The 12,253-nt window shown below is 41.0% G+C and overlaps 1 protein-coding gene across 2 annotated transcripts in view; it reads left to right on the forward strand.

Moving 5' to 3' along the window:
• TFRC (transferrin receptor) overlaps positions 1-10,902 on the forward strand; it is a 67,275-nt gene extending 56,373 nt beyond the window's left edge. For both annotated transcript variants that reach the window (XM_030216065.1, XM_030216064.1), the window contains exons 15-19: positions 423-490; positions 1,623-1,707; positions 2,543-2,767; positions 3,856-3,996; positions 7,230-10,902. In XM_030216065.1, coding sequence (XP_030071925.1) covers positions 423-490; positions 1,623-1,707; positions 2,543-2,767; positions 3,856-3,996; positions 7,230-7,466 — 756 coding nt within the window. In that variant the 3' untranslated portion in view covers positions 7,467-10,902. The remainder of the gene's footprint in view (positions 1-422; positions 491-1,622; positions 1,708-2,542; positions 2,768-3,855; positions 3,997-7,229) is intronic.
• The last annotated feature ends 1,351 nt before the right edge of the window (positions 10,903-12,253 follow it).

Raw genomic sequence — 12,253 nt, forward strand, 5'->3', positions numbered from 1 at the left:
TCTCTTCCTTCCTGTACACATTAATTGATTTGATTTGCTTACTTTATTTTTTGTCTATTAGATTGTAAGCTCTTTGAGCAGGGACTGTCTTTCTTCTATGTTTGTGCAGCACTGCGTACGCCTTGTAGCGCTATAAAAATGCTAAATAGTAGTAGTAGTAGTAGTATTTGCTTTGTGGTGAGAGTGCGTAGTTAACAAACAGTTTTCTAACGGAATTATTTCTGTGTGTATATAAACAGAAAATATATGAAGCGTGTGAATCATCTGTAATCTAGTTGTCTCATAAGCTCCATCTAATTGCGTCCATTTAAATGAAGCATTTAAATCTAGAATTTAGTCTTAAAGTAATTTCACTTGTGGCTTGGGGAGCCAGTGCTCTCCCACTAGAGAGCAGTCTGACTGTTTTGATTATCATCCTCCAGGTGAAGAATCCACAGAATTCCAAACAGACACTGTATGACAGCACAGCTACAAATGTGGACTGGACAAAGTCTGTATAACTTTTATGGATTTGTTATTCTGATTGACTATTAGGAGGGGGGGGGGACCTATACAGCTCCCTTGGTTCATAACCCTAACATCTGCTGAGTGTGAATACTATTCTAATGCCTCACTTTCTCATAGCTTAAGTATGCCAACATTAAGCATCTTGTCTAAGGTGGGGTAATTAGCATCCCAGCTTTGAAAAGCTGGTTCCTATGTTCCTTATAGAATTTGCCACCAAAGCATGGCTTAACTTGGGGGAAAAAAGTCTTCCCCTCCCCCCCTTATTTTTTAAAGTTAATTTTGTAGGACTTTTCTCAAACAATTGTAATTCAGCTAAGACTGAAGTCTTATTCTGTGGTTTACTGTTGATGCTTCTATTGTAAATGTGTTGAATTTTTCTAACACTGTATTGGCCATATAAGAACTTGATTGCTGTGGGGGAAGTCACAGTGTTGGGTGGGGGGAGGACTGAAAGTCTTCAAATGTTGGAGGTGGCTTTGAAGGCGCCTTACAGCCCAATCCTTCACCAGACGTTTCAGTTTATTTATTTATTTACTTTACTGCTTGTGAAATGGAGGAGTAGCTTAATGGTTGGTGAAGTGGGATCAGAACAAGGGGAACCGGTTTCAATTCCAAGTACAGCTCCTTGTGACCCTGGGCAACTCACTTAACCTTCCAATGCCTCGGGAACAAAGCTTTAAACTTAAACTGTGAGCCCACTAGGGACAAAGAAAGACAATATATCAAATACATTACCCTTACTCTGGTCTTTCTAAATTGTTCTGTACCAAGCTGCTTTTAAAATCAAGTACTCAACATCTGGTAGCCTGTAATTTGGGACTTCCCAAACCATGCTGGTGGCCCAGTATGATTTTCCAGATATCAATGATAACTCTGATCAAGTTGCCTTTATTGTATGCAGTGGAGATTAGTCTCTTATGGATATCCTGAACTTCACTGGCCATCGTGTCATCAGGACACTCAGCAGGGCTTAGCAAATTCTTCTCAAAAGTAGTCATTCACAATTTTTTTTTCCACATGTTGGCTTTAATTGGGGGGGGGGTTTAAGTATTTGTCATTCATATGTTGAAACGTGGAAAGGTTGTTCATTAACACGAAATTCTAAACTCTCACAGCACTGTACCACTTTCTATGGACAACGCTGCATACCCTTTTGTTGCCTATTCTGGGATTCCAGCCATATCTTTTAGCTTTCAAAAGGTAGGATTTTATTTTGAATTGAAGATGGGGGGGGGGGGGGGGGCGGGGGGAGAGTGAAATTTCATGCTGTTCCGGTTATTTTTCCCATGTTGACAAGACCCTGTATAATCCAAGCAAGTGTAAACGAAGGCAGAGAGCCATGTCTTCATTTCTAATTACCCTGTAAAATAATTACTTTGCAGTTTCCACTGCCTGATTGTCCTGGTACATGTAATTTTATTTTTATTTAAAACGAATTTGTAGCTGTCCATCTCCATCAGGTGTAATACAATAAGATACAAATGACCAGTTCAACCAATTAAAAGAAGACATGATCTGTTTGCTTTTCAGTGTAATGGGCTGTGCTTTTCTAATGCTCATGTCAGTGACAGAGTACAGGCTACCTTTTATAAAGCAACATATGCCCTAAGTGACGTATATATATATTCAGAAAGAGAAAAATGTTGGCAGATAAAGACCATATGGTCTCTCCTGTCTGCACACCCATGCCATCTATTCTTCCCTTTACTCCCTTAGAGATCCCATGTCCTTGTCCCAAGCTCTCTTGTCTGGCAGCTGAATTCTAGATTAAAATACTAAGTGACATATGAAAACCCACAAGTACCCAACAGCTGTTCAGAACAATCTTTGTTTTGTAGTAAAAAAAAAAAAATACTGGTAATTACTGCAGACCACTCTGGTTTAGAGACTTCACTTGATAAACATTCTAGTCTATAATTGTAGTCGCAAGTGAAACTGGGGTGTGTGACATAAAGAATAGACCAAATGATGTTGGGATTGTTCTGGGTAAAATAAGTACCACCTACTTGGATTTAAGAAGACTTTCTGTTTTCAGGCCAGTTATCCTTATGGTTACCTGAACACGGACTTGGATACTTTTGATAACCTGCAGGGAAAAGTGAAAGACCTGAACATCATGTGCCTTGCAGCTGCTGAGGTGGCTGCACAGATGGTGATTCGACTGACCTATAACCGTCAGCTGCCATTGGACTATGAGAGCTACAGCACAGGGCTACAAAATTTCGTGAACGAGCTTCTCGAACACAAGAGGGCAATAACTGTAAGAATTTAATAGCTATGGGGGCTTTCAGTTAAAGCAGACTGTCCGCTTGTGCAAATGTTGCATCTTCCTTCATGCAAGTCCTTGCAACCAAACTTTTTTTTTTTTTTTTTTGCATCTTCTGCACAAAAGATGCTTTACAAATGGTCTTATTTTGTTCAGTCTGAATTTTTATCCCTGTTTTGTTTCAGCAGCTTTCTGTATCTGCTGCTAAACCTCTAAGTATCCATGATAATTTATTTGTACTAAATCTAATCCTGTTTAAAATAATTTGATAGCTCAAAAGTGATAATTGGGTTGAACTGAAATTCAGCTTTCAGGTATTCCCTTAACCTACAAAGCTATACCACAGATGCTCAAGCCTCATTCTGCACACAGTATAGATTTTAGCTGTATTTTTCTTTCCTAGATGCCTTTTAGCGCTGATTCATAAGTTCCAAATGACCTGGATGAGGGGAGAGGAAGTGGCAGAATGTTCTTGATCTGCAACCTGTTCTTACAGAACTTCTCTTGGGCATATTAACAGGGCCTGCACAACCATTGGATGTCAACCTGGGGCAGCACTGGCACAACAGAATCTACAGAAAACTCATTGCAGCTGGTGTGGGTCCTTAAGCACTTGTGGATGCTCAAAGCTCTGTGCTGACCTCAAGTCATCTATATGCCTGTTCGCTCCAGTGCTGCCCCAGATGGCCCAGGGAAAAGTGAAGTTGCTGAACACCTCATTGGAGCAGAGGGGGAACATATGTTAGCCGCCTTAGGGAGGGGAGGTAGTGAAGGAGAGAGGTTTTGTACATGGGGGGGGGGGGGGGGGAGGTGGTGGGGTAGGGATGAGGAAAGGCTAAAAAAATGGGGGGGGGGGGGGTGGAGGGTGCCTTGATGGCAGGATACATGAGTGAAGGTTCACCTAGGGTGTCAAGACACAGGATTGGTTCAAATGTGTTAGCATAAACTGGAGGGAGGGAGTGTAGGCTACATGCAACATGATCAAATGCTAAAAAAAAATTTTCAAAGCACTTTCTGCAGGCAGCAGGGCCCCTGGAATCTGCCAAATGTGTATGAATTGCTATCATCTGTCTTTTATCTAGAGTATGGGTCTGGATCTTCAGTGGATATTTTCTGCCCGTGGTGACTTCAACAGAGCCTTAACTGCAATAAAGAACGACATCCAGCAGAGCGACATGACTAACATAGTCATGTGCCATAAAATGAATGCTCGTATTATGAAGGTAAGTATAGTAGACCCTGTTCATAGCAGGGTTCTTCTAAAAGCCATATGCAGATCAACCTGAAGAGCTTATGCCAGATACTGTTACCCCAATTCAGGGCTCTTAGCCATATCCTCCTTGAGCATTTTTTGAAAACTGGTCATTTTGATCAATCGTGGTCTCAAGTTTTTAATCAGTCATTAATAGAAGCATAAATGTTAGAGTATCTAAAATGTTGCAAACAGTGGACCAAAAATCCACTATGTTTTTAGAGGAATGTTTGCTTTTGTTTTGGTGGTGGTTCATGGCTGGTATGTTGGCTTGCTGTGGCAGGTACAACACTTAAATGCTCTGACAAAAGGAAAGGCTGACTTGTCCTACAGTGCCTCCCCTCATAGGAGTGGGTATAGCCATTGTATCAGAAGATGAAATGAACAAGATGGAGCTACACATGGGGTTCCTGTACTTGCTGTTAGGAATCCTCTTCCATTGCATCTATGCTAGTGCTGTTCTGCAGACTTAGGAACAAGTCTTATCCCTAATTTTGTGAGCCTAATAGCTTACCAGGTTATAGCCACTGGTGAGAAATGTAGAGCAGCACAGATTAGTTTCCATTAAATAGCTTCCCACTATTCTAGAACCTGTAGGATAGTTGTGTTTGTCAACCAGCAGGTGGAGATGGAGAACAGAAAACTGAACCGAGGCATCTGTTGGCATCCAGTCCAACTCCTCAGTATTTTCTATCTACAGTAGGTGGGTGGACACACTTTTCAGCCTCTGGTTCTGAGTGATTTGTTTCTGGTCCAGTTGATCAGCTGGTCTGTTGAGCTTTGCAGGTATGTGGAGGTCTTCATATCCCTGCCTGTGGTGTCTTGAGAATGTACTTCTTCCTTCACCTCTCCCCAGCTTCTGTGGAGCTTTCCTTTCCCAGCACAACCTATTTAAAAAATAAATAAAAATCTAAACCACTGCTTCCAAGTGCCCAGCTTCACATTGAGAGACTTGAGACACTGAACAGCAGTTATAGCCTCACTTCAAGGAGGAGAACTTCTTGCCACCCTCTGTCTCAGGGGGGCATACTTGCATATACCCATATGGGCACCACATCAAAGGTATCTACATTTTCCTGTGCAGGGTCGTCGCTTCCAGTTCAGACCTTTACCCTTCGGTCTCGCCATGGCTCCAAGAATGTTTTTTCCAAGGTTATGGTGGTGACATCCTACCTTTGGCACTAGGGTATCAGAGTTTACCCATAGCTTGACAATTGGTTCATTTGTGCGTTGTCCTATTTGGACAGTGTGGCAGCGATGGACAAAGTTGTCAGTCTTCTGCAATTGAGTTGGGTGATTAATTTCGAGAACAGACTAACTGCCAAAGCTACCCCCCGATCACCCTTTGGAACTATAGGATTGATGAATGTTCATCTGGGTTTAGTGTTAGGTTAGCGAGTTGTGTTTTTTTTTCTGAGTTTCCCTTTACTGCTTGCCTAAGTAAATACTGAGGAGCTGAACTGAATGCCAAGAGAGATGTCTCGGTCAGTTTCCGTTCTGGTTGATGGGACACAATTTTCTTTTCATTAGTCCTTTCCACTATTCCAGAACCTGTGGGATAGTTGTCGGGTAAGACCCGATTTCTCTCTAATTCTTAGATTTATTTTCATTTCTTATGTACCACTTCCCTGTCCAAAACAACTGAAAATAGTTTCCATAATTTAAAAATATAAAGCCGAGAAAATTATAGCCTGGGAGTAAAATCTGATCAAAAAATAGGGTTGTACATTTAACACGTTGTTAACACGGTTAACGTGCTAAATGCTCAACTAGCGTTAAATTTTAACGCAGTTAATGCATCCCTCTGTCTTCCCATTTCTCGAATCCAGCTCTGCCCCGTCTTGCCTCCTGTTCTTTCCCCTTCCAATTGCCTTACTTATTTTAGATGATCTGGAGCTTGTGCGCCGATCCCCTGCTTCTCTGTTCACCGTGACTGTAGCGTCCCCCCCTCTGCTTGCTGCTGCTGGCTTTGCTGGACCCAGAAACAGGAAGCCTGGGTCCGGCAGAGCCAGCGGCAGCTCAAAGAGGGGAGCGTCCCTGCGCCTGTCTTGCTTGCTTCCGCTACAGTCACGGTGAAGAGAGAAGGAAGGGATCGGTTCACAAGCTCCAGACCATCTAAAATGAGTAAGCCAGTGGGAGGGGAAAGAGACAAGGCAATTCAGGATATGGAGGATGAGGAAAGGCAATAATGTTGGATGGTGATGTATAAGAGGGAAGAAATGGGTGATACTTAACAGTGGGGGGAGAGAGACAGATGATGCTGGATGGTGAGAGGGATGGGTTGATGGTGAATGATGGAGAGAGGAGCAATGTTGGATGGTTGGGGAAAGAGGGAGAGAGAGGGATGATGCTGGATGGCAAGGGAAGAGAGGGATAGATGTGGAAATGGATGAAAGAAAAAGAAAGAAGGGAGATGGTGAACATGAACAGAAGAGAGGGGAAATTGACATAGATGGCAGGGAAAGGAAGAGAAGAGGGAAGGATTTGCAGCTCATGGGTGGAGGGAAAGGAAAGAGTTGGAAACTAAATATGAGAAGGATGCAGAAAAATGTAAAAGTTGGACGTGAAAGATGGATATAGGGCAGGGTGTGAAGAAAGGAGAAGAGAAGATATAGTGAATGGACAGGAGGTCTTGGAAACAAAGTTCAGATTACAGAGAAGAGGAACAAGATGATTAGAAAAATAAAATCGCCAGACCAGAAAGGTAAGAGAGATGATTTTATTTTCAGTTTAGTAATTGACACATCTCAGTTCTGAGAATTTACTTGTTGCTGTCTATATTTTGTACTGAACAGGAGGAAATGAGGGGGGGATGGTTTACATGATCAAAAAATGTAATCGTGATTGTGCGATTAGAAATTTTATCGATGACCAGCCCCTTCAGTCATGAACTTCTTTTTTTTTTTTTTTTTTATACTCTTCATTTGAAAGGTATTCTTGAATTCCTAGTGGTTAGAGTAACAGGATCACAAACAGGCTTTAGATCTTGCTGCCACTCGTGATATTAGATAAGTCACTGGGTACAAAATTAGATTGAGCCTTCTGGGGACAAGAAAATGCATTCAGGTACTGTGGATAAACTTGCCTTGAATGACTACTGAAAAGACATGAGCTAAATCCAATATAATCTTGGGTGTTTAACTACAGGAGAATGTTAGGTTTCCTTTAACTGTATTTGTGACTCTATTTAATGTTGTTTTTCAGGTAGAACATCTCTTTCTTTCCTTGTATGTCTCTCCAAAAGATACTCCTTTTCGTCATATTCTCTATGGCCTAGGAAACCACACCCTGACTGCAATGCTGGATCACCTGAAGCTCTTCAAAACAGACCTGTTTGATGAAGATATCTTCAAGAATCAGCTTGCTCTGGCCACGTGGAGCATTCAGGGAGCTGCTAACGCCCTGGCTGGTGACGTCTGGGACATTGACAATGAATTCTAGAGAGAGCTAAAATACCACCACATATCAGTCTAACACAGGACTGTGTTTCCTAAAACAAAATGTCATGTAATCAGAATATTTCATACACTTACTGACCACCTACAATCTGACAGTTGTCCCAAAATCAAAGTTTTCCAATTGACTCGATATTTTTGCATAGATTAACTAGTGCCTACATTCAGATTTGAGTACTTGGTGTGTGTGTGTGTATATATATATAAAGCATTTTAATCCTGAGTACTCTTTGTATAAATACACACAACATTCTACAACCTTTTGGTGGTTCCATGTACAAAATATTGTTGGGCAGAATTATTACTTAATGCTTTGATAGCATGGGTTAAAGGCTTCTACCTTGCTCCCAGAAATAGTAGGAGCTGTATGTGAAGCCTTTTTAAGCTCCATTTGGTTTTGGTAGAGGGGATATGCCTTGATCTAGTTGGGCTTTTAAGTCTCCTTTTATTTAACACTTTTTTTTTTGTAGGGGAGAAATTGCAAAATGTTCTAAAAATACATTTTTCAGGGAGTTGAGGCAGGAGCCTGGAGTTTTTCAGCTTTCATTCGGTTTGCACAGAAGTTTTTCAAGCTGCAGCTTGATAAGTGCATCAACTGCGTTGATGAAGCCATTTATTAACTTTCTCCCCTGTTACATGGATTTTTTTTTTTTTTTTTTGGTTTAAATAACTTCTCTCTCTGGCTCTGTGCTTAAGAGAATTGGTATTTCTGCCCAAGACGTTTGGGAATGTAACTGCCTGAGTTTGTACTGTTGTAACACTTTTTGGTGCTGGGAGTCCTCTCTTGATTTGTGAAACTGCTGGTCTGAACTCAAAACTTGAAGACTCCAGCAGGTTAATCTTTCAGACCTTGCTGAAGAGGAATAAGTTCTCTTGGTAGCTGAATTTTCTTTAGGCCAAAAGAATGTACTACTTTGGAAGACTATCTCTAGTGTGGCACTGAGATGTCTTTGTTAATTTATTTATCAGTGACAGAGTTCACTATAAATGGTGTTAATTTTTTATATGGGTAATTATCGGAAGCAGTGCCTTCCATAATTGACGGTTATACTGTCGGATTTTCAGTGAAAAGCAGCATCTGCTATTAAGTAACATGATACTGGAGTTTCTGCATTCAGTAACCAGCTAGAATTTTAAAATGAGCTTTCATCATGGTTTGCCTTCTATTTTAAACCAGTTCTTCAGAAAGCCTGGAAAACTCGATGTTGAATTGCGATTGAAGTACATAACTTGTGTTAACTCCTTAGGAAAAGATACACATGTATAATTTTTTAACAAATTTGAATGGTGAACCAATTTAATCACTTTCCCTATGTCCATCTACACTGGTAGATCTGGGTGTTCAAAAAAAAAAAATTGCCCATGATCTACTGTAACTTTCAGAAATGCATATGAAGGGGCAGGTCAAGCAGCTCAGTAGCAGTGACAACAGCAATGTGCAAAACAAAGGTTCAGTTCTTGTCTCAGCTTATCTTTTCCTGAGGTTGGCAGGAGCCAGGGCTGCTGCCCAAACAGGGTTTACAGCCCGGGGCGGATGACACCTGTTGGGCTGAATTCAGGACCCACAATGCTTGGGCCCCCAATTTGGGGTTACTGTAATGAAGACTAAAGTACATTTGGAAGGGGAAATCATCAGGTAGTTGTGAATAAGAGCCCTGGTTCTAACTTAACTAAGAGCCCAAAAGGAACATTCTGCTGACCCATTCACCAAAAAAATGATGCATATGGCAAGGAGGAAACAGCCAGCTCTTCTGTTTAAAATCTCAGAAACTGCTTCACCTGCTTTATCTTAAATACCTTAATGATCATGAGCACCAGTTCACCTCATTTCATGAAGTCATGAACAGGCTCAGGGAATTAAAGTAGCTGCTTGGATGCTTTGAAAAGCAGGGACTTTAGACATAGGTGAGCTGCTGGTGTGGGTGTTGCTGCTTGTCGTGGCTTTCTGTAAACCTTTTTCTCCACACTGTCACCTGTTGTAAATGTGATGCTTATTTCTTTGACTGCCTTCTGCTAGCTATTAAGTTTTGCAGCTGGCTTGTAATTGCAGAAGCATTAAGAAAAAAAAATAGAATTTTGCAGGAGATACTTATTACTAGATTGCAAACCAAGGTGAATCTGTCAAATTTGAATTAGGCTGGTTTTGAATATTTTTTTTTTTGCATTTTGGGTATTGGGCAGATCAAAGTATTTAAATGTTTGAAGCCTACCAGTTGAGTTATAACACGAGGTAGACGAGATCCCTATTTAAAATCCTTAAGGGAATGGATGGGTAAAGGAGGGGTTGCTTTGGTTCTTGTCTGCCTAGAATCCAAAAGTAAAAAAATGTACCTTTCAGCTCTGGCTAGAGAGGGTCTTTGAATGCTAAGCAAGATTGAATGCAGAACTTCCAGTTGCCTTAAGTATCATGAGACCTGACTCATTATCGGAAGCAGTGTCTTCCATAATGAAATACAAACTAGGTAATTTTTGTCTACCAAGGTGTTCATATCGGAGGCAGTGACCTCCATATCTCACACTGAGGGTGTATGTAATTATCGGGGACAGTGTTCCCCATAATTTTATTGTCATGCTAAGATACTTCAAAGCATAAAGATAGTTAGTATCTAACATGGATTTGCAATGCCCTCTCTAAATCTGTTCTGTTGTAGTGGCACCTTTTCTCTACTTTTTTGAGCTGTTTAGTAACTGACTTTATAAATGTAGCTCTTTGCTTTCAGGATAGTTTCATGTTGGCTGATTTGTCAGTAGGTTTAGCACTTGGTGTGTTATGTTGAATCCTTCATTTTCTGCAAAAAATTTGCAGATAATCTGCATTGCAAGTTGTGAAAAGTGGTTTGAAAATTAGAAAGTTTCCGATTTAATACCAATCTGAGCTTGCTGCTGCTTGGTCTGGCTGTATTGTATATGTGGGCATAATACTAGGTAGAAGCTTCTGCAGTTTTGTATATCAGTTCAGTCCTTGAAGGTTATACAGTGGGAGGTACTAAATGCTTTAAGCTACCTTCTGTATAAGTACCTGCAGCTGTGTGGGATTTTAGATCACCACATCATTTCAGCATTCATTTGCATGTACAGGTATTCAGGAGGCTTAGCTTCGTATAAAATCTTAAATGTGTAGACTGTGGGCTACAGGCCCATCTCAAGTTTTTGCAATTAATTTGGTTGAAGAACATTATGACATGGATTCTGTATGTAGACAATTTTGGATTTGTGTGCAAGTATACAGAACTTCAGCCCTAAGCAAACTGCACGAGTCTGAGTATGATTAAAACATACGTGGCCAAACAGTAGCAAGTCCACATACCTGGTCTCAAAGTCTCCATTGCAGACGGGATGATGGTGCAAAACAGGGATTCACACTACCTGCCTCTGCCAAACTTGAACTAGATTCAGTCTTTCCCAGGTTTAAAAAAACAAAAACTGCACAAGTCCTTTCCAGTAGAGGCCTTTTGAGATGCCTCTGGACTTTGCCTTAAGGGATCAACTCATGAGTCAAGGTGGAGTCTGATAAGTTTTGATCATTATCGGAAAGCATTCATTGCCATAGTTTTTGGGAAGGGTGGTGATTAAAGCTGCAGAGCCAGTGTATACTGTGACCCCCTGCTTTTTTACTGTCTGAGGCGTGTATATGTTTTTTCCAGCTTTTAGTTTTGCTTATTTTCTTCAGCTTTGTTTTCACGTATTACTACCCAAGCTAATTCTAAATGATTTGCAATAGAAACAAGCTATAGCCCTTTGTATGTGAGTTTTACCTTTTAGGTATTTACAATTTGTGGAAACCACCACTTATGTACAAAGCATTGTCCTTTCAACTTGTATGGTAACTTCACTTGTAAATGTTGTGCATGTAATTGAAAAGGTACAGAAATCAGCACTGTCCTTTTTTTCATTTTGTACTTCACAGCAGGGCAGCAGGCAGGTGTTCTCGTGAAACAGCGTATGTTTGCTTTTCAATCTTGTAATATAAATGCAGTTCTTAAAAGTAATACGAGTGATTGAGCCTTGGGCAGTAGCTTAGCTGCTTCACTTAAAGGTGTGTTCTGTACCTGTTCTCAAATTGTTAACCTAGAAGCTTCTGGTTTTGCACTCCAATAAAGCCTGTACGTTAAGTGTGGTCAGTTACTTTCAGTATCCTCTTAAACTGATTTTTAAACAAGCATCTCACCTTTTTAGCTGGAGGAATTCAAACTCAGCTATGTGAACCAGAGCGTGGCCAGTGTGCCATAAGCCAGTTTGAACAAGTGGGGGGGAAACCTGTAGATCATGAAATTTCTTCACAACCAGAGGGAGGGGGGCATGGCTTGACTGGAGAGGTACCCAGATATTCTGTTAGGTTGACAAGAGTAATGAAACAATATATACGTGTTTGATATTACCACACTATCAACGGACTTCAAAGGATGTATTTTCATGTTCAACTACAGGGTGCTATTGTTCCATGGTAATAGACATTAGTCAGGCAGTACACAGCAGGGCTGGTGCACAGTTTGATGCAGGAGAGCGTAGGAAGAAGCACCATTTTGTTGGGGCCAACTGGCAGTGAGGAGCAGCATCTGGCTGGTCACATGTGGAGCACAGCCACCATTTTTATAGTATGACAGTGCATTCAGCTGTGTTGAGATCTGCTTTCTTCCAGAGTTTATATTGCACTTACATCAGGCCTAGTTACTGAAGAAGGGGCAGTCACTTGCCTTAAGGTGCTTGTTTCTCGTCCTGCATGCCTCTCCAGCTCCTAAGAGTCCTCATTTAGACATCTAGGAGTGGGCAGAT

Source organism: Microcaecilia unicolor, chromosome 10 (genome assembly GCF_901765095.1).
Source record: "Microcaecilia unicolor chromosome 10, aMicUni1.1, whole genome shotgun sequence".
Taxonomy (NCBI): Eukaryota; Metazoa; Chordata; class Amphibia; order Gymnophiona; family Siphonopidae; genus Microcaecilia; species Microcaecilia unicolor.